We start from the raw sequence: 21,553 nt of genomic DNA, 5'->3' as shown, positions 1-21,553 counted from the left end.
TGTCATATGCTGCAAATATATTTTCCTAGTTTGCCATTTGCCTGTGACTTTGTCGTCACATTATCAATTTTTCCTTTTTGGCTTCTGGTTTGGGGGCATGCTTAGAAAGTTCTCCCCTGTTTCAAGATCATCAAAGCAGCCATACTTGTTTTCTTCTAATACTGTAATATATATGTATATGTAAAACATTATGATATTTAGATCTTTGATCTATCTGGGATTTTCTTTAGGGCATAAAGAGTAAGGAAGTGATCTAGTTTAAAAGCAAAGTTAGCCTAAAAAAAGGGCAAAAAAAAAAAGCAAATTTAAAATACAATGTATAGAAATTTCTGGATACCATTTATAAAACTTACTGTTTTAATCTTCTCAAAAAATATAATTTAAAAAATAAATTCAAACACTGTTTACTTATTTTCCAATACACATTTTATAAGCACATTTGATACATATATATGTGTGTACATACAATAAAATTCTATTTTCCATAATTCTCTAGAATATTATAATTTGACATTATTATTTTTATTTATTTATTTATTTATGATAGTCACAGAGAGAAAGAGAGAGAGGCAGAGACACAGGCAGAGGGAGAAGCAGGCTCCATGCACCGGGAGCCCGATGTGGGATTCGATCCCGGGTCTCCAGGATCGCGCCCTGGGCCAAAGGCAGGCGCCAAACCGCTGCGCCACCCAGGGATCCCCCGACATTATTATCACTATTAAAATATTTTCCCAAGAAAGTTTGTTTCATTTTTCTGTTATTTTCTCCTTTTCCTGGATCTTGATTTCTTTTTCGTTTTACTATATTTTGCTTTAAAAAGTCTCTTTTCAATTAAGCTCACTTCTTCATGGAGAGAAGATGTCTTTATTCTTAGCAGGAAGGAGAAGAGATTTATTATAAACTGATAACTCCGCGAAAAATTTGATTCTTCATAGGTTGTCACATGTTTACAATAGCTAGAAAGGGAAGAAAAAGAAGTTCTCTTAAAATGACCATTTGACATGTATCTATCTATCCCTGAAACATCCCCCAAACTAGCAAATACATATAGTTAGGCTTAAAATAGAACTCAGAGTTGGAACGAAACTCGGAACAATTTGGTAAAACAGAGGAAAAATGTTAGCACCGTCTCTGGGTCTGCTGCCATGCCAGGATAATAGAGCCAGGTCTCACAATTCCTTACCCACAAGTCCTTCCATTCCAGATGGGCTGCTTCTTTTTACCATGCTCAAGGCAAACAATAGCACACAGGAAGAGATTCTGAGCATATTTTTAAAATAATCCCTAATCCCCACCCAAAATAACACACCAGACATGATAATGTAGCCTATAATCTTGCACTATTATAGAAAGAAGAGATTACAAAGAATTACACTTATCTTAAAAGTAGATCAAGTGCCCAACTACCACCAAATCTCTAATTATGAATCTCCAACACCCCATCTCTAACTATACCAAGGTGTAGGCAATCCAGGGGACAGAGGAACATGTTAAATGGTATCATAGGTTGTAATCAGCAAAAGGCAGACTACGAAATTGTATAGGACACAAGACCTGGATTATTCAACAAGTAATTTTTTCCCTGCAGGGAAAAAAAAGACCTAAAAGGGGAATTTACCAACCCCAACAATTAAGGGATATCTCAGCTACTTGCAAAATAAAGCCCAATGTATGGGCCTTAGTTGGATTGACTTATATTAAAAATTTCATAGCAATTGGGAAAGCCTAAACATTGACTGAATGTTTGATAATATTAAGGAATTACTATTCATTTTTTTAATGTTTAAATGATTGATGTTTATTGTGGTTTTGTTTTTAAAAATACTATGACATTTGAAAAAAAAAAAAAACCTATGACATTTGAGATATGCTTCCAAATAATCTGGAGGCAGGGGTGGAGGAGTAGGTTGGCATGTCCAAAGCAAGTCTAGTAATGTTGACAAATGTTAAGGCTGAATGACAGGCACATTATACTATTCTATTTTTTAATATACTTGAAATTTTCCATAATAAAAAGCTTTAAAAAAAACTTAACCCTACAGAAGATATGAACCCTTAGATATTAAGACTTATATAACATATATGGTCCTAAGTTCCTGAAAGTTTATGCATGCCTGAAAGTTTGTATGTACACCACAAAATTCTGCCCCTAACAGTTGTGACTAGGATAACTAGGCTTAGTTCTCTCACCTGTAAAACAGGAAAAAATAACAGTGCCTACCTCACAGAATGAACAAAAGTATCAAATGAGAATACATATCAAGCACTTAACCCAGTGGTCAGCACACAGTAAGGGCTCAAAAATGTTCACCTCCACTAGGTTCTTTTCAAATTAGTTTTTGTTTTCACTTAAAAATCTTAAGATTACTTTAACAATCTACAATAAAGCCAAACCCTACCATATTCACTAATAGGGCATTTAGCCTCAACTACTCATTGAGGTAACAGAAATCAAATATAAGCCATTCACAGGAATTTTCACAAACTGGTGGCCTCTTGCTTTTCTTTTCTTTTAAATTTCAGCAATTGTAAGAGAGATTCTTCCAGACAAACGGTTATAACAAAAAGGGTAAAAAAGTAATGTTTCTTTTACTTAGGGAAACTCTATTTCTACACCAGAAAGATAAGAAAAGGTATACAAATTATTTGCTCCCATAAGACTTTTAAGTTGAATCATGAACAATACCTTGTAAGAATTACATTCTTTATCACAAACTCAGAAAACTATCCTAGAGTTATAAGCCATAAAACTGAATATAACATACAATTCGTTATTGCCAAGTATTTTGCTGTGCATAGAACATGTGCCAACAGATGTTCTTGAGCCCTGACATGGAAAATAAATGTGTGGCAAATGGATGCTGTCAGAATACGTCCATACAAACAATTTTATGCAAAGGGATAAGCACAGGTTTACATTTAAAAGAAGGGTGTAAAGGTACATTTGAACTTCCTTATGAGAACTTCCTTGTGAGAAGTTCGAATCTATGCAAAAGGTATAGTCTCCCAAGTCCGTATACATACAAAAATAAATAAACCTGCTAACACAAGTTAATGTTTTGGTGGTCTGAAAGATACTAGATGTTCAAATTTGACATATGATTATTTGAGTACTTTTTTTTTTTTTTACTCTAAAGTATTAGTTAAAATCTTTTAAATTCAAATCAAACGTTTGTGGGACGTGTGTGTATGGGGGAGTAAGAGGGCATCCAAAGCCTCTCCATTTCCTATGGATGGCAATTTGAAGTACTTCTTCTTATGGAAGGAAAGAGGAACCACCTGCCCTACTCACGGAGGTCTAGGATAGATACTTGATTAGCCAGTGCCTACAATGGGTTGTTAGACCTAGCTAATTGTCAGTAACTGGCCTACTTACAGATCGGTACTTCTACAAATGTGAGGAATATAAAGGGTATTTAAATTCATGAAGACTGTTAGTTCTGCCTCAGATAAGCATAAACAACTTTTTGTATCTGAAGTGCTCTTAAGGCCTTTCTCTGCTTAGTTCTTAAGGCCTGAGTGTGAATGTTCTCATAATTATTTTACTGTACGATGCTTGTCTCTTGAACCCTCAGACATGAGTCCTTCTGTGGAACAATTCTCTATACAGTTGAATATTTGCTTTCTGAAGCATCAAAACACTTCATTTTAACCATATTGTATGGACATCTTTTAAAACTGAGTTACATGCTATTTGGTTATTTTAAACAGAGTACACAGCATTTCTTTTTTTTTTTAGCCTTTACAATTATGGTATTGTAAGTTGTTCACTTTTACTGTAAAACATTAGAAAATACAGCTAAGAGAAACAAACCCAAAGAGAATGCACACAGCATTTTGGGTCATGCTCTGTGTTATAGCTGAGACCCCATTAGGCTTATTTTGTTAGGTGGAGCAATTAAACAGTGGTCATGAATGAACTTTCAGTCTGCTGGAACTTGAGTTCTTTTGTCTGCTTCTGATTCTGATGCTGGCTCCTCTCTCATTTGTCAAGTGGATGTCATTTATGTTTGCAGTCAAGATGACTATCAGTGGAGCACCTCACAGTCTCCGTCCTTTGTTTCTTTTGATGATTAGGAGTTTGGAAATCAGACATCTCAGCCTGACAGAAACACACCTGAAGGCAGAGTAAGCTGGCTCGGAGTGAGGGGCTCAGGGGTTTTCTGAGAAAAGTGCATTAGCTCTAGTCAGGGACTTTGTGACATGTTTATTGGTTAGCAGGAACCTTTTTGGCTTACTCTGTGGTTCTAGGCTATGGTCTAAATAGGCAAGGTTGACAAACTTTTGGTGCATAAAGTCATGATATCCCTAATGCTTCATCTATAGGTTATAATTTTTAGCCTTTATAGTTCATGCAGAGAAAAAAAATCTCAGCTGTTTCATCTCCAACTATACAAGGTCTATTTGTAACTAATTTTCTTATATTACTGTATTAAATCTGTGAAGATTTAGAAAGACCTAGAAATACACTGATTGCACCATAAAGGTAGAAACTTCCCCCTAACTCACTCAGGACTAATTCCGCAGGCATGAGAGACAGAAGGGCGCCAGAACACCACTTCCTAACTTACAGGTCTCATGCCGGTGCTCCTCACCAGCCAGCACACTACAACCTTTTCTCTTCCTTCTGATGAAATCTTAAAATCGGAAAAAGCCATTGCACTGACCATTGCACAGGAATGTAACACCTCAGACGTGGAGTTGACCCTGGGGTTTGGATTCCAGCCTTTCCCTGTTCCTACTGTAAAGACAGCGCCACTCTGTAGTCATTCTAGACTCAGCTAAACTTTTGGTGAGTAGTAAATTTTCATACAAATTGATTCATTTTGTTATCTCCTAATGTGTTTTCTACATTTTACTTATCTTTGATTGATACTCAACTCAGGAAGAGAAACTCTTTAATAGAAAATTATGTTTTATTTAAAGTAATGATCAGTTACCATGTATTAAGAATTACTATATGACAGACACCAAAATCTCATTTAATTCTCATACTCTATTTTCTATACATTCATTCAGCAAAAAACTGGTGAGCACCTACTATATACTAGGCTCTGTTCTAGCCTCTGGGATTTTTCATTAATTAAGACAGAGTCTCTGCACTCAAGGACCTTATATTCTATTCTAGTGTGAGGAGGTAGACAAAAAAGCAAAATAAATATATAATGATCTATTCAATACTGATAAGAGCTTTAAGAAAATAAATACAGGCATGGGGGGTAGAGAATGATGAGGTATGCATGTGAGGGTGAGGGGAGAGTAGGTGCTATTTTAGACAGGATGGGGAAGTGGAATTTGAGCAAAAACCCAACAGGACTGAGTCCATGTGGATTCATAAGGAAAAGCATTTCAGGCTGGAGGCCTAACATGTGCAAAGGTCTGTGTGGGAAGTGTGCTTTAGCAAGTTCAGGGAACAGTGAGGAGGTCGATGTGAACAGGGGCAGTGAGCACAGAACAAAGGAGGTAAGCAAGGAAGGTCAGAGAATTGTAGGGGCCTGTAGGTCCCTTAGGGTCTTTGAACTTTACTCTGAATAAGATGGGAGCCATTGGAGGTTTTAAGAAGAGAAAAAATATCAGTATTACATGCTCTTCGTGCCATGGGAAAAAGATAAAGATATAAGCTCCCTCATAATTCACTCATAGGCTGGTTTTACAATTGGGACGAGAGAGCTACAAGGATGGTCAACAGCTTTCTCACAATAAGCAAGCGGCAGCGTTGGGATATGAACAGCCCAATTCATTCACATGTCCTCTTCACTGCTGGGAAATTGCCTTATAAACAATTTCTATGTATCAAGAGTGAGATTAGTATAAAATGAAATTAGTATAAAAATATGAAGTCACAATGAAAAGTCTTTATAATCTAAAACTTTTTCCAGCTTTACTGACATACTTTCAACATGCAACGTGTATGTTGTGAAATGATTATCACAATAAGGTTAGTTAACACCTTCCTCCCTAAAACTCTTAAACAATACTCAATGTATAATCCCAATTTTCATGCTTATAAGCCCAACATCTTCTAATTCCAAGAAATAACCTATCTGGTTCTTATTATAGTCAACTGTAATTCTACGTGATTTTTTTTTTTATTAAACTAGAAAAGAATACTACTTCATGCCAAACTAGATATTTCACGATGTTTTTTTTATCCTTTGATTTCTAAAAGCATCACATACCTTCTACAGAATTTCTGTGTGCTAAGCCAATATAGTGAATTCTTGGTTGTCAGTGACTGGCCTTTTTTCTTCAGAATCCCCTGGAGGCCATGTCCGTGGAAACAGGTTCTAGTAGAGTCTCCTTCAGTCCAATTGAACTGAAAACTTGAAGGCCTTTTTTTTTCAACAGTTGGTACTGAATCAACAAGTGTGCTAAATTGTTTTTGTAGATTCACCACCATTTCTGGAAATGGAGGACAAAAGGAAAGAAATCAAATAAAAACTAATATTAAATCATAGATGAGTTTAGTTGTTAGTCAAGTACTAATATTACTTTCTTAGTTTTGATAAATTCATCATGACAATGCAAGAGGACAACAACAGGAGGGAGTTGAAACTGGATGAGGGGCATTGGGGAACTATTTAAAAAAGGTTAAAATGGTAAATTTTGTTATATATTTTTAACACAATGAGAAAAAAATGAACAAGACAATCTACAGGCAATTCTCCACTTTCTCTCTGAAAGTCATACAAATATAGGGTGATTTTAGATTTTGGTGGGAACTTAAGTTCTGTTTTAAAGAATGCAATGTTCCTGAAACAGATTCCTCTGGAGATTTACGGAGGATGATATTTCTTTGGATGAGTGTTGGAATATTTGTTGAAGAAGTAAAATAATCCCTTAGTTTAAGTTTATTTATTTATTTAAGTATTCTCTATACCCAATGGGAGCTTGAAACACAACCCTGAGATCAAGAGTCACATGCTCTAAAGACTGAGCCAGGCAGGTGCCCCTAGGCACACTATTCAGATATTTATTTATTTTTAAAGGTTTATTTATTTGAGAAAGAAAAGGAGAGCAAGAGAGAATCACAAGCAGGTGGGAAGGATAGAGGGAGAGGCAGACTCCCTGCTGAGCAGGGAGCCCAATGCAGGACTTGATCCCAGGACCCTGGGATCATGACCTGAGCCAAAGGCAGACAGACACTTAACCGACTGAGCCACCCAAGCACCCCAAGTCAAGATATTTAGCTTTTCTTTCTTTCTTTTTTTTTTTAATTATTTATTTATTTATTTATTAGAGACATAGAAAGAGGTAGAGAGAAGCAGGCTCCTCGAGGGGAGCCTGACATGGGACTCGATACCAGGACCTCATGAGCCAAAGGCAGATGCTCAATCATTGAGCCACCCAGGTGTCCCGATATTTAGCTTTTCTACAACAGTATTGCTACATGGTGTTAAGAGAAAATACAACTCACCTCTTCTTTTATATACTACTGCTTTGTCAATGGATGAGTGGTAGAGGGGCTTTTCTCTTTTCCATAGATACCTGTACAATATAGAAAAACATTTGGAGCAGGTTGGAGAAGAAATATATATAATGGTTTTCTGTTTTCTCATGGTATGAGAATTATTTATAGATTCTGGATACAAATCTTTTACCAGATATGTAATGTACACATATTTTCTCCCACTGTATGGGTTCTCATTCTCTTAACAATGTCTTCTGAAGAGCAGATATTCTTTCTTCTGATGAAGTCCAATTTATAATTTTTTTTATAGATCATACTTCTGGTATCGTATCTACAAAATTCTGCCTAACCCAAAGGCTGCAAAGATTTCCTGTACATGCCTTTAAATTTTCCTCCATGTTCTTCCCAACATCTTCCATGACAATGGGAAGTCATCAAAGCAACCTCTTAAGCTGTTATTAGGTTTTCAACTACTGTTTACCAGTGTTTTTCGTAATCTCATACATAGGGACCCATACTTAGCTACAGAAATTGCTTTAATAACCTTCATCTGACAACATGGAAGATGATGATCAGAATAACAGGCAGAAATTACAAATTTATGTCAACAGTGAGGGTGAGGTAGGGTAAAACAGGCAGGTAACAGACCACATACACAGGGGCTTTGTGCCCAAGCCCTAGTCAGCAGTGACTTACATATGGTATCTCACTTAGCCCAAAGCACCTACTCTATACAGAAGAATCTTGGTAATGTATCCCCTGGACAATCTCTTCCCTGACCCCTGGGCTCTCCCTGGAAGATGCCATTTTGAAAACAGACTCTCTTTGGTCACTAAATTCTCCCCAAAAGAGTCACTAAGTCTAAGATGTGTAACTGAACACTGTTCAATTTGGGCTCTAATAGCTATGTCTGCAGTGTAAGTTGGTGCTCAGCTTGAGCTAATGAATTCCTAGTTACCAATGAGATGCCTGAGTGGCATCATTGTTGAATACCTAGCCTCTCAGTATCAGTCAGGACAATCCCTGTTGACGCCATAAAAAGGAAGACCCAGTGGCTGGTTCTCCAAGATAGCCTAAGACAACAGAATGAACTTCTGTTCTTCCTGCTACTCTTGTAACCACTGAGACCCAATGACTAAAGAGACATTCCTTCTCTGACAAGGAAGAGGAAGGACCCAGTTTCCTGGGTACCCATAGGCTGTCAGAATAAGTTCACACTCCACCTCTTTTTTTTCATCATTGTGTATCAAACCTGAATAGTGAGAAACTACTACACCTCTCCCCTTTTTGACAAGGAGCCTCTTCCCCACAGTGTTTTATTCATCCCCAAAGTCTGTTTCTCTATTTAAAAGCTCTCTTAATATAGAGGATAAATAATCCAGTTCTACCTGTGAAAACTAAATTTAGTTCTCAGAACACAAAGCGGCATTACTATCCCTATTTCATTGATGAGGATCCTGGAGCTGAATGAATTACCATTTTAACTAATTTGAAGAGCCTTGATTTTTCTCAAAGTATATAAGGTTAGTTGATCAAATGAGTATTACCATAAGGTACATGAAATCCAGAGACGTTAACTTTTTCTTTGAGTCTTGTAAAGACTCAAAGTTCTAAGTATAGATATAAAACTGTTCAGAGATTAATAGAAAGATCAATACTCTATGTTAAGATATAGCATCTATGAAAATTTATGAGCAAACTAACTTTCAGTGCACAGAGTCTAAGAAATCAAGCAACTTGCCTGTGGTCACACAACTTGTCTTAGTGCAATCAGGATTCAAACCCAGCACTGTCTCTACAGCCATCCTCCTTCCACCCTATCAATGAACCTACATCAGAATGAGAGTTCAAAGTCAAATGGCAAGACTGACTGAATTAAATATCCTCTCTTTGTGCTTTCCTCCATTTTGATTTTTGTAGGGATCTTTATTTGGGGGGAATATTCCAATTATGTATGTCACAGGCTGATATTTATAATCTTTCTAATATTGGAAAACAGATGGGAAATGATCAACTTTAAGAAAGAAAGGAGGAGGAATATGAGAAATATAAGTGTGACTCATGCAAATTATAAAAAATTAATAACTAAGTATAATGTGGTACTCTGGATTGGATCCTGGATTGGAAAGAGGACATTAATGGAAACACTGGTCTAATCCAAATAAAATCTAGAGTTTAATTAATAATAACATACACACAAGAAAAAGTTAATGAGAACACAGGGGTTAGTATTTGTAGAAAAAATGTAATAATGCTAAGGAGTCTAACTGATGAAACTTCAGCTTTCAAATACAAGGTAACAGATTTGGAAATCAAGCAGGTAAACCTAAAACCAGAAGAGACAACATACTTAGCCCTGGCTTCCTCCCACTTTTGTTTTTTCTCATCAATAGATCTCTTCATAACTTGGTACCATTTCCTGAAATCAAACCATGGCTTATCTGAAAGAAATGAAATCCTTGATTAGTAACCAAATCAGTCACATTTATAGCCATATACATTACTCATTTGAGTCTTCATGCACTGATATAACTAAACATTATGGAGTCACTGTCTCCTTTAACATGACTCCTGAATTCCTATCTATACTGTGGCCCTACCCAGATTATACTAAAAACTTTTTTTTTTTTGAGACAGCATAAGAAGAGACATTAGAAGATACCTTGTTCAACCTTTTACTTTGTGTAGAGGCTGACATGAAGCAATGTCACAAATTGACTTCTAGCATTAAATCCAAGCTCCTAAAACCAATGAACATACATGTGAAATCTTGAAAGAAAAGTCAAACTCTTAGAGAGTAGAAAAGTAGTTTCCAGGACCTGAGGGATGGAAGGCTGATACAAGGGTACAACATTTGGCTTTAAGATAAATAAGGTCTGAGAATCTAATATAAGACGTGGTAACTGTAGTTGATCATACTGTATCACATCAAGGAAGTTTGATAAGGAAACAGGACTTAAATGTTTACAAAAGGGACTCCTGGGTGGCTCAGTGGTTGAGCGTCTGCCTTCAGCTCAGGGCTTAATCTCAGAGTTATGGGATCGAGTCCTGCATTGGGCAGGGAGCCTGCTTCTCCCTCTGCCTGTGTCTCTGTCTCTCACGAATAAATACAATCTTAAAAAAAAAAAAATGTTCACACACAATTACAAAAGATAAAAATGTGAGGTGATAAATGTGTCAATTAACCAGATAGGAGAATCCTTCCCCAGTGTACAAATATATCAAATTATCACAATATGCACTTTAAAGATCATATGTTTTTATAGGTCAATTATACCCAATAAAGCTGAAGTTTAATTAAAAAACAATGAACATAGAGGATCCCTGGGTGGCGCAGCGGTTTGGCGCCTGCCTTTGGCCCAGGGCGCGATCCTGGAGACCCGGGATCGAATCCCATGTCGGGCTCCCGGTGCATGGAGCCTGTTTCTTCCTCTGCCTGTGTCTCTGCCTCTCTCTCTCTCTCTCTGTGCGACTATCATAAATAAATAAAAATTAAAAAAAAAAAAACAAAAAAAACAATGAACATAAATCCTAGTGAGGGAGCTAAGAAACTAGAATTGAATTTAAGAAATCTTATCTACCCAACTTTACCGAATTGCTCTTAGACCAGACACTGTTAGGCACTAAAGATATATTAAATAGGGGATGCCCGGGTGGCTCAGCGGTTTAGCTTCACCCTCAGCCTTTGGCCCAGGGTGTGATCCTGGAGTCCTGGGATCGAGTCCCACATCAGGCTCCCTGCATGGAGCCTGCTTGTGTCTCTCATGAATAAATAAAATCTTAAGAAAAAAAATACATTAAATAAAACATAAAAAAATAAAAAGATGGCCCCTCCCTCTAGAAACTCACAGCCTACCTATCTATCTTTCTATCATTTATGTTGTGCTTTACTCTACATCAGCTATTCCTAGCACTTTACAGGTACCGGCAGTCTAACAGGGATAGACACATTCGGTCCCCCAGTTTTAATTCCATGTGCTAAACCTGTAACAGATGTGTGAGTAGGAGTGGTTGTGGCAGGAGTGATTAGCTCTGATTGGAAGTGGTGAGGTCAGGAGTAGGTGTGAAGAGAAAGTAGAATCTTGAAGAATAAAGGTGGATGTGAGAGGGATTGAGGGAGGTGGGGAAACATTTCAGGTAGAAGGACCAGCATGAGCAAAAGTTGAGGCATTTGAACAGATGGTACAGTCACAAAACTGCCAGTATGTTCACGGTCTAGTACAGCTAGTGAAGGGAAGCTGGGAGTAAAAAAGCAGGCTGCTCTTTACACATGGTAGGAAATCAGTGAAGTTTAGCAGCCTAGGTATATAATTGGATAATTATATGAAGAAATAATTCTGGTAAAAGGTACAATTTGTATACATGTGTATGTATACGTGTACTTGTATATTTTTCAAAGTTTCTTCCTCACATTTATTGCATCTTTTAATCCACCACTTACAATCACTTTGAATTTGAATGATAAAAAATTAAATACCTTCTTTGTTCTTTTCATTATATTTCTCAGCAATATTAGACAAAGTCCTGGAAAAAAGCAAATCAATTTATTTTGAAATCACTTGTTTGAAGATAAATGTTGAATTCTTCTGAAAAAAATGTATGGAATACTTGAAACTGATGCTAATTTTTAATGGAGAAGCAATCACTATACACCCTGCCATTGTTTATTGGCATTTTGGGAGAAGAGACCCTTTTGTTTATTTTCCAAAATAAATAAATAATAATCTTTGAAGTTACATAGCACCAGGAACCTAAAGGCATACAGAAAAACTGCTACGAGATTCCTTAGGATTTGTGTATGAGGATTTAAACTCAGGAATCAGTGAAGCAAGAACATGTGATATACCTAAAAAATAGGAATAAAACATGACACAAAGAACTTACTAAGGTAGAATTAACTCTCTGACAGCTAACTGAGTCAAAATTCATGTTAGAAGTAATTGTCACTACTAGTCGGTGTTCAACAAACAACAGAGGGCCTCAATTTTCTGTTGAGATAATATGTGGATTCCTTTACTCTGAATAATCAGGTGAAAACAGTACAATTTTTTCTTCATAAAACTGACATACACTTACCATTCTAAATTGTCATCCAATAAAAAGAGCAGTTTCAATACTACTACAATGACAGCAACAGCTTGAACATCATATTTAACAGTTTTTGCCATTTTAGCTATGGGATCAAATGTCAGAAAATCCACTTCTCCTATTCCAGTCATTTTTACCACCTGGCAGGTTAAATCATTCATTTCATCTGTTGAAGAATAAAACAGTAAAATATGAATTAAATTCTTTGCCTAACTAGATCATATTAATGTGTACCTCTGTAAGATAAGCTTTATCATCTTAAAACAGGGTACCATGCTAGAACTCAGGATGTGAATAAAATAAACCAAAAAATGATATCTGTATAGAAACACTAATGGTGGAGTCCTGGCAAGGCCTCTCTTTTCCTATTTGGACTTCCTAAAAATATCTACTATGTATAGGATACTTTCTGATACCTAACACACACCACAGGCTAGTTTTCTATCATCTTATACAACTCTCCTGTCTGTGTTTCTATAGCAATTTACATTTACTTGAAACAAAATCCCCTATAAGACCAAAAGCCTGTCTAGGAATGTACACTAACTAGCCGGCTGGCACCTTGGCTAGCACACTAGAAGCCTCAATGTATATTAAACTTGATGTACTGTTTTCCCAAAGAAATTATATGGTACCTTAGCCTCCATCCATTATTCAAGGCTGAATAACATGGCACTTGGAACCAGAAAGCCTACCTAGTGCCTATATATTTAGGCTTTCCAATTTTCAGCTTTGTGACTCTGCATTAGTCACTTAACTTCAGTTTCTTCATTTATAAAATGGGTTATGAGAGAGTAAATTGAGATTAAATAAGATAGTGTAAGTGAATATACTTTGAAAACTCTAAATTACTAAGCACATTTCTTTACTCAGTAATCTAAGTACTTAAGATTTACAACGTTCTATTTTAATTAATTTTAAGTGAACAGCTATTATTTGGAAGAACATAATAAATTGTACTGAATTAAGTTGCATTTCCTACACATATTCAGTCACCATGTCCTGCGGACTCTAGTCCCCCTCTCCATCCAACAGCAAGCATAGGAACCAGACCTTGCCATGAGCCAGTCTGTATCAGTTACATTTTGATAATCCCTTATGTTCTATTACCTAGTACTACATTTGTATATATATATATACACACACACATATATATATATATATAACATATATATGTTACTACATTTTTATTTTTACTGTTGGAATTACACTATATATACATATATAGTTTTGTATATTGCTTTATTAACATATGTATTTTCCTTCCCTATTAACAATATCTTCAATCATTTTTTATATTGCTTAAGCAACAGGATAGCCACACCATGTTTGTATTTTCTCTTAAGAATATAAGTCCTGAATTTCTCACATTTCTAGTTTTGTGAGAAATTCAGGGATGGATTCTATCGGCAGATTCCATCAGGTTACCTGCGTCTTGGTATACTGTGAACAAGGTCTGTGTTTCGTTGCCTTAAAGAGTTCACTGTGATCCTATCAGACTTTGACCTCCATTTGTTTTAGGGACTGGAAATAGCATTATGTTACCAAACAATAAAAATATTACCATAAGTTAGTTAACTTCTGCCATACTGTTTATTAGAATTCATTATATAATAATCATGCTTCATGTAAATGATGACTTGCTGTTTTTTTTTGGGGGGGAGAGGAAGGTGTCCAGCTGATTAATTATTGAAACATTTATTACTTTAATTGTACTCAGCAAACTTACTGTAAAAACCAAGCATATCCCCAATCAATTATTTATGAACAATGTCCTTTTAACATTTTTCAATAGCCTGAAATATCTTAAGAAAGGATTCTGAAATTAAGCCTCATGTTACGATGGACTCTGTCAGGTGGGTCTGTGATTTGAGAGGATTCTATATTTTGCTCATTGTAATTCTACAATTCTATAAAAGCTTCCTCACCACATACACCACACTTACCAGGGAGATTGACTTCCATCAAGTATTTCATACACAAGATGTTTGGATGAAGATAGCAGTCTTCAGTTATGTCTGGAAAACGTGGCAAATCTAAGAATTTGGCAATTTCAATTGTTTTTTTATAGATATCCTCATAAGTAGGCCAAGACTGAAACAAAAAATAATCAAGGTAGCAACTTTTGCAACATAAACTATTTTTAAAAATATTTTCTGATTTTAGAAGTAGTATGTATTTACTGAATGAATTTTAGAATGTGGAGAAAAGTTACATTAAGGGGAAAACACCCATAAATCCCTAATATCCTAACAGCAATTTAAAATAGTAATAACACTAAATTAAAAAACCACTAAAAAATTCCATTTGGCTCATAAAACTCTTACTGGTCTTCCCCATGATAGAGTGAAATCATTACTCCTTGCCAGTCACAGAAGAACCAGGGGAAGGGACAAAGCTGTGACCCAAACTAGAGATCTAAAGCCGTCAGGACTGCTCTACAGAACGACTTCCCTCTCACATTTCCTCGCCACACCCTCTCATTCACCTTCAAGTTCATGGCTAACAAATTTAGCTGTTTCACAATATTCAGAAGCTTCTATGTGGGAGCTAACACCAGGGTTTAAGTCTAATAGTTAAAAATGCATAATCCAGGGACACCTGGGTGGCTCAGCGGTTGGGCGTCTGCCTTTGGTTCAGGGTGTGATCCCAGTCTGGGGATCGAGGTCCACATTGGGCTCCCTGCGGGGAACCTGCTTTCTCCCTCTGCTTATAAATATACACAATTTAGGGATGCCAGGGTGGTTAAGTGTCTGCTTAGGTCATGATCCCAGGGTCCTGGGATTGAACTTCCCTGTGTGTCTCTCTCTCACAAATAAAAATCTTAAAAAAAAAAAAAAAAAAAAAAAAACTCTGCATAATTCAACTTCATATTCTCTCATGTAACTGCATATAAAATTGTCTTATAGAATCCAGGAAAATCTATGAGCTACTATTAATAAATTTGTTCTGTTCACTTTAAGATTACCTCTGTAGCTCATCTAGTATGCTATTTTTATTTTTGCAACTTATAAACATCCTTGAAATTAATACTACATATGATTTTTCCTCATTTCCTCATCCATTTACATAAAAACACTTAATTTGGAATCTATGCAATGTACTTTGGGAAATGTAAAGATGAATAAAACAATGCCTTTAAGGGGTTTATAATCTAGAAAGGGAGATAAGGTATGTGAACATATAGTATAAAATAGAAAGTTATCAAGTATCTCTAGTAAGATGGGTTTTTTTTGTAAGTCTTGTGGAATTTTGGAAAAACTAACATTTCTGATAGGGTAGAAGTCTATTACAATTGCGCCTGAAGACAAACATTTGGGAAACCTGTTTGGCAGTATTAAAGTTGAGCACGTGTGCATTCTGTGGCAAAGCAATTCTACCCCTAGCTACATATCCCCAAAATAAATGTGCATGATGTCCAGGGAAAGAAATGGATTTGAATGTTCTTAGCAACACTATTTGTAAAAGCCCCAAGCTGGAAACTACACAAATGCCATTAACGGTAAGAAAATTTTGATATAGTCTCATAATTGAACATTTTATAGCAAGGAAGTGAATGCTCTGCCTACAACGACATGAATGAGTCTTCAAAACATCATGTTAAAAGAAAGCAGACAGACGCAAAAGAGAATGATTCCAGATATATAAAGTACAAAACTCAAGCAACTCAGCACCAAGTTCTATAGAGTGAGAAGCCAGGGTAGTGACTACTCTGGAGTTGGGGAGGTAACAAAGGGAGTGAGCATCAGGGTGGAGCTTCAGGGGTGCTAGTAATGTTTCTCCATCTAGGGACTGGTTCAGGTTGTGAAAATTAATCAACTATGTACATTTGTGATATGCTTACTTTTCTGTGATCTAGTTTACCTCAAAAAGTGGCAAGGAAGGAAAGATAATACCAGGTAAGTAAAACCATGTTGTGTAATAGAAATACTTCATACATCACTTTGTAGGAGAAATAATCTAACTGGCCTATTCAGAATTGGGAACACCCTTAGAAGTTTATGGTCCAACTTTACAAAATCCCTAGCAGGCAGATGTCTGACCCCTCTTACAAATCTCCAGGGACAGGAACTCAATACCTTCCCCAAAGGTAGTCTATTTCACTGTTAATGGGTTTAATCATTAGAAAGTTCATCTGTATTCTAAGAAAATATTTTCCCAATTTGAGCTAATAGTCAATTAAAATTCCCCAAGTTGCTTGTGAAAGTACCGCTGTTAAATCATGTCTTGCCCATCTTCTAAATGTGTGAGTGTGTTTGGGAGCCAACTAAAGGAATAAATATTTCTCTGCTAAATTTTACTTTGCAAATTCATCTCATATGCAATTGTAAAGCACAAGAAAATGCTTTATAATGGTACTGGGATATGCTTATAGAAAACAATTACACTGTTAATTTCTAGAAAGTATAAGTGTGCTTGATTTTACTTTGCCTGAAGCTACAATCTCATTTGTATTTATTTTGCATTTATTTTGATATCACTATTTCAATATCTAAACTTTCAAGTTTTATTAGAAAAAAAGGCCTTTGGTTTATGCTGTATTAACAAATCATCAACCTGTAGCTGAAGACTACAAAATAAATTTCTGTCAATCCAAAGTAACAATGTTGCCTTTTAAGTTTTTTTTAAATGTTGAGATGGAATAATTCTACTTGTACACTCAAGTACTATAAACTGTATTCTAATCTGTGAATTTAAAAGAGAAAAAAAGGAAAAATTCTCAGTGACCTTTGGGAGGAAGTAGTCTTTTTTCTTTATAAAATGAACTCATTTAGAATGTTGCTTCATTTTGCACAAGATCTGAAGCATCTTCTCAAGATAATTTTAACATTACTGACAAGATTTATGGCAACTAAATCCTTTCAAATAATCCTTTCAAATAATGCAGGTAGGAGACATAGTTAAGCACTTTTATCTGCAAACAAAATAAGCACTAGAGCAGTGAATGTTTCCCTTAGAAAAATAATCATCTCAAAAAATCAATTTAATGTATGAATTCATGGACTAGTAATTGTAAGGAATGAAAAGGAACTGTAGTAAATGAAAAGGAATCTGTTAAGCCACAAAGATTTAATGTATTCTCAAATGTCCACCCAAGGGATCCTGGGTGGTGCAGCGGTTTGGCGCCTGCCTTTGGCCCAGGGCGCAATCCTGGAGACCCGGGATCGAATCCCACATCGGGCTCCCAGTGCATGGAGCCTGCTTCTCCCTCTGCCTGTGTCTCTGCCTCTCTCTCTCTATCTGTGACTATCCTAAGTAAAATAAAAATTAAAAAAAAAAAACAAAAAAACAAATGTCCACCCAAAAAGCTGATATGTCAAACTAAGTATCTGGTGAAAAATAGGCTACCATTCTTTCACATGTGAACTGAAGATAAAATAATTATTAATAATGAAGGTCTATAGATTTATATTATAGTTTACAATAGGTTCTAGATTCTCGTAGTCTCAAGTCAGTATGGTAGACTTCACTTTCAACATTTTCATTTATTCTAAACGGAATTTTCCTTTTTGAATAACGCTGAAAACTTTTTTTTTAAGTGCCTACAGAGTTTTCAATATCATTCTTATTTTTTTACCAATCTTCAATCATTGTTATGCATATAAGTTGTTTCCAATTTATAAATAACTATAAATAACCCCATGAATGTATTCTAGCAACACTTAAATTTGATTATAAAAACAATACATGATTACAGAAAATTTTCAAAATATAAAATACTATAATAAAGACAATAAAAATTGCTTAGAGAAAGCCATTGTTAGCATATTGGAGACTTTTCTCTCAGCTGTTTGGGGCATATCCACATTTATAACACTGGGATTTCAATTCAACAGCCTCTTTGACACCTCCACTAGAATATCTTTCCATTATGTCAAATGTACATGTTCCAAACTGAGTTTTTCATCTTCCATACCCCTGAATCTTATCCCTCCATCAGAGTTCCTTACCCTGTCATAAAACCCAAACATTTAGGAATCATCCTTGGCAGCTCCATTTCCTTGCACACCATATGCACACGCACTGTTTACCTCAAAGCTGAGTCTAGAATGCTGCTATTTCTTATCACATCCACAACTGTTTCCTACACTAAGCCTCCAGAGTGGACTCCCAACCAAACAGTATCCCCATATCTGCTTTTGCCACTTTGAAGCTACCAGCAAGAGTGATATTTCAAAATGCAAATCTGATATGTCACTCCTCTACTAAAATCTAATCATTTATCTTGCTCTTAGGCTAAGCTCCCATCTGTCTGAGAACCTTTGTACAAACCAAGTTAGATGTAAATGGCTTTATCTCCTACATTTTCACCTAAAATTATATTTTGTATATATTTTCTAATGTCATGAGATAGCCTTTGAAAACATAATTTTTAGTGGCTGAAAAATATTTCCCTCTATGAACCCATCACTTCCTTATTATTGAGCACCTATGTTAGATATACATTACATACATACATATTAAACAGCTATTAAAAAGTGTTTTCACAGGCTGTTCCATGACTTAGGAAAATACTCATAGTGCAATACTGAGTTTTAAAAAGCAAGAGAGAAGTTTGTAGATAGTCTTGAAGTCTAATTTTGCAATTATGTACATTAAATAAGACAATCAAATATAACAAATATTAATGGCACCTAGGAGAAATTGGATTGTGGGTGATTTTTATTTCCTTCTTTACACATCTCACTGTTTTCTACATTTTTAAAATCACTCTGAATATATTTCTTTTTAAGAAAAAATAAATATTCAAAAATACAGTGGTCTAAAAAATTACACATAGAATTACCATATGATATAGCAATTGTGTTTCTGTGTAGATGCCCAAAACAACTGAAAGGGACTCTAACAGATATTTGCACACTAATGTTCATAGCAGCATTATTCACTATAGCCAAAGGTGAAAACAACCGAAGTGTCCAAGGATGAATAAACAAAATGTAGTATATATATACAATGGAATATTTAGACTTAAAAAGAAATTTTCATTTCTGACACATGCTATAACACTGATAAACCTTAAAAACATTATCCCATGTGAAATAAGTCAGACATAAAAAAAAATATTGTATTATTTCACTTACATGAAGTACTAAAATATCTACCGAATCTCTTGCTCTGGGTCTCTTTATACAGGAACTATTACTTAATGGTTCTAGTGCAATACCAAAAGGGATGGTCTTTTTACCGCCTCAAATGAGGGAAGAGTCAGAACTGAACATGACCACTGGATGCCATTCCTGACCCAGAGGACATCATCAAAAGAACCAGAATGCTACCCTTAGCTTCCAAAACACTTGAAGTGGTGGCCCAACTGTCCTTAGAGGGCTTGGCTATGAGCCAACCAATGTATACATCTGCTCCAATTCCAAGGAAGACAGGCTAATTTGTGGGGCCTGCATTGCTAGTGCAGCAGAGTACTTAACCTCGGACAGGAGACTGGGAGCACTGTTACATAGTACTGTTTTACAGAATAAGACCACAATGAAGCTTTTTTGTTCCTATCCCGTTGTCCTCAGCCCACAGAGTTGAATCAGGCTCTCATTTTGACAGGATTCTAAAACATGGATAACCATCATATAATATAGTAAACATTTAATGACTAGGTTAGTATAGTCTTATTTGGACTTAGAAAATGCATTCATGTAGAAAACACACCCAAGGAAAGGGTATCACAGAAGTTGTAGGTATTCATACCGTATTCTCATTTGGTGTATATAATCTCCGGGATATTCAAGCAGAGTAAGAGGACTACCAGAATCCTGTTTAAAACTCTGCAGGTATAGTAAGGTATAACAACATTCTGTTTGATACTGGCCCTTTGGTTATCTAAGTAGTCTAATTCTACCTGGAATCTTCTGTGCAACAAGATGGAATAATAACAAAAGAAAGAAAGAGAGAAGACTAGTCTGTACTGTCCAAAGCACCATCTTTATCAGAATCACCTGCAAGATACTTGTTAAAAATGCATATTCCAGACTTAATGAATTTCTGACATCCAGTCAAAGAACCTATGCTTTAAACAAGCTCTCCAAGATATTCTTAAACGCACACCTCAAAAATAATAAAATAAAATGCAGTGGCTTCCCATCCTCATTTTTCTTGCAGCCTAGAAGAGAGCCTCAGATGGCTTTACTTCACAAGCTTGAAAAGAGAAGTGTGCCCACAAATCCCAGTGATGGTTAGGATATGGTGGGAGGTCAGGGACAAAAGAAAACATCAGCTGGTTTCTATTCATGCTGTCTGGCAGTGGTGACTCTGGAAGGAGGAGTGGGAGTGAGGGAAACTGAGAACACCTGTTCTTATTACACTCACCTCAATTTCCCTAGGGTAGATTTAAACCTGCCAGGTAATTACTGTAACAAAGGTTGCACAAACTATCTGAAGAGCTGCATTTGGCCCACAGAGTAAGATGGCAAACAAAGCTAGGGTGAAGTTGGAAGACTCAAAGACCTTCACTTGGAGGTTCTCAGGGAGTAACTGACAGCTCTGGGGCAGTCTTTTTTCTCCTTCAACCGACAGGGACCTAGTTTCACAAAGGTGTAAGACTGCTCCAAGCCAGGATGAATCACCTTGGCAAAGTGCCACTCCGTGGGTTTGGCTAAACCAGCATTACATCTTTTCTTTTTACTCATTCAGAGAGAAGATCAGAATGTTGCTGATCAACATTCAAAATACGGGAGATGTACTTCAGAACGAATTTCCAGTTTCCTCCTTATCCCTTCTTGCTGAGTCTGGTGAGGGATGACGAAATGCCTAACTCTGGAGAGGATTTAGAAACACTGTCAAGGAGCACAGCAGAGTAACATGTATATGACATATTCTCTGTGTAGAAACCAGTCTGTGAGTTTAACATATCTAAAAATAAAATCAATACTGAAAAGATAGAAGTATCTTACTGTAAGTCATCAGCAGAATAAGGAGCACCTGTAATAAAGACACGTGTGTGTCTAGGCTCAGCTTTAGTTTGAGCTGTTTTCTGATTATGTGGGACTGCACAGAGATAGTCCCTGAAAGAGACTACATTTTTACCTTATTCCCCCAGAAAACCTGAAA

The 21,553-nt window shown here is 36.1% G+C and overlaps 1 protein-coding gene across 2 annotated transcripts in view; it reads right to left on the bottom strand.

The window, feature by feature from the left end:
• Window positions 1-334: 334 nt before the first annotated feature.
• TAF1B (TATA-box binding protein associated factor, RNA polymerase I subunit B) overlaps window positions 335-21,553 on the bottom strand; it is a 63,325-nt gene continuing 42,106 nt past the window's right edge. For both annotated transcript variants that reach the window (XM_055326996.1, XM_055326995.1), the window contains exons 9-15: window positions 14,446-14,593; window positions 12,488-12,665; window positions 11,889-11,935; window positions 9,762-9,852; window positions 7,418-7,488; window positions 6,180-6,402; window positions 335-956 (exon numbers count right to left, since the gene is read on the bottom strand). In XM_055326996.1, coding sequence (XP_055182971.1) covers window positions 758-956; window positions 6,180-6,402; window positions 7,418-7,488; window positions 9,762-9,852; window positions 11,889-11,935; window positions 12,488-12,665; window positions 14,446-14,593 — 957 coding nt within the window. In that variant the 3' untranslated portion in view covers window positions 335-757. The remainder of the gene's footprint in view (window positions 957-6,179; window positions 6,403-7,417; window positions 7,489-9,761; window positions 9,853-11,888; window positions 11,936-12,487; window positions 12,666-14,445; window positions 14,594-21,553) is intronic.

This window comes from Nyctereutes procyonoides, unplaced genomic scaffold (assembly GCF_905146905.1).
Source record: "Nyctereutes procyonoides isolate TBG_1078 unplaced genomic scaffold, NYPRO_anot_genome, whole genome shotgun sequence".
Lineage (NCBI taxonomy): Eukaryota > Metazoa > Chordata > Mammalia > Carnivora > Canidae > Nyctereutes > Nyctereutes procyonoides.
Note: the sequence above shows the minus strand (reverse complement) of the source record. Positions and strands in the feature narration are given on the sequence as shown.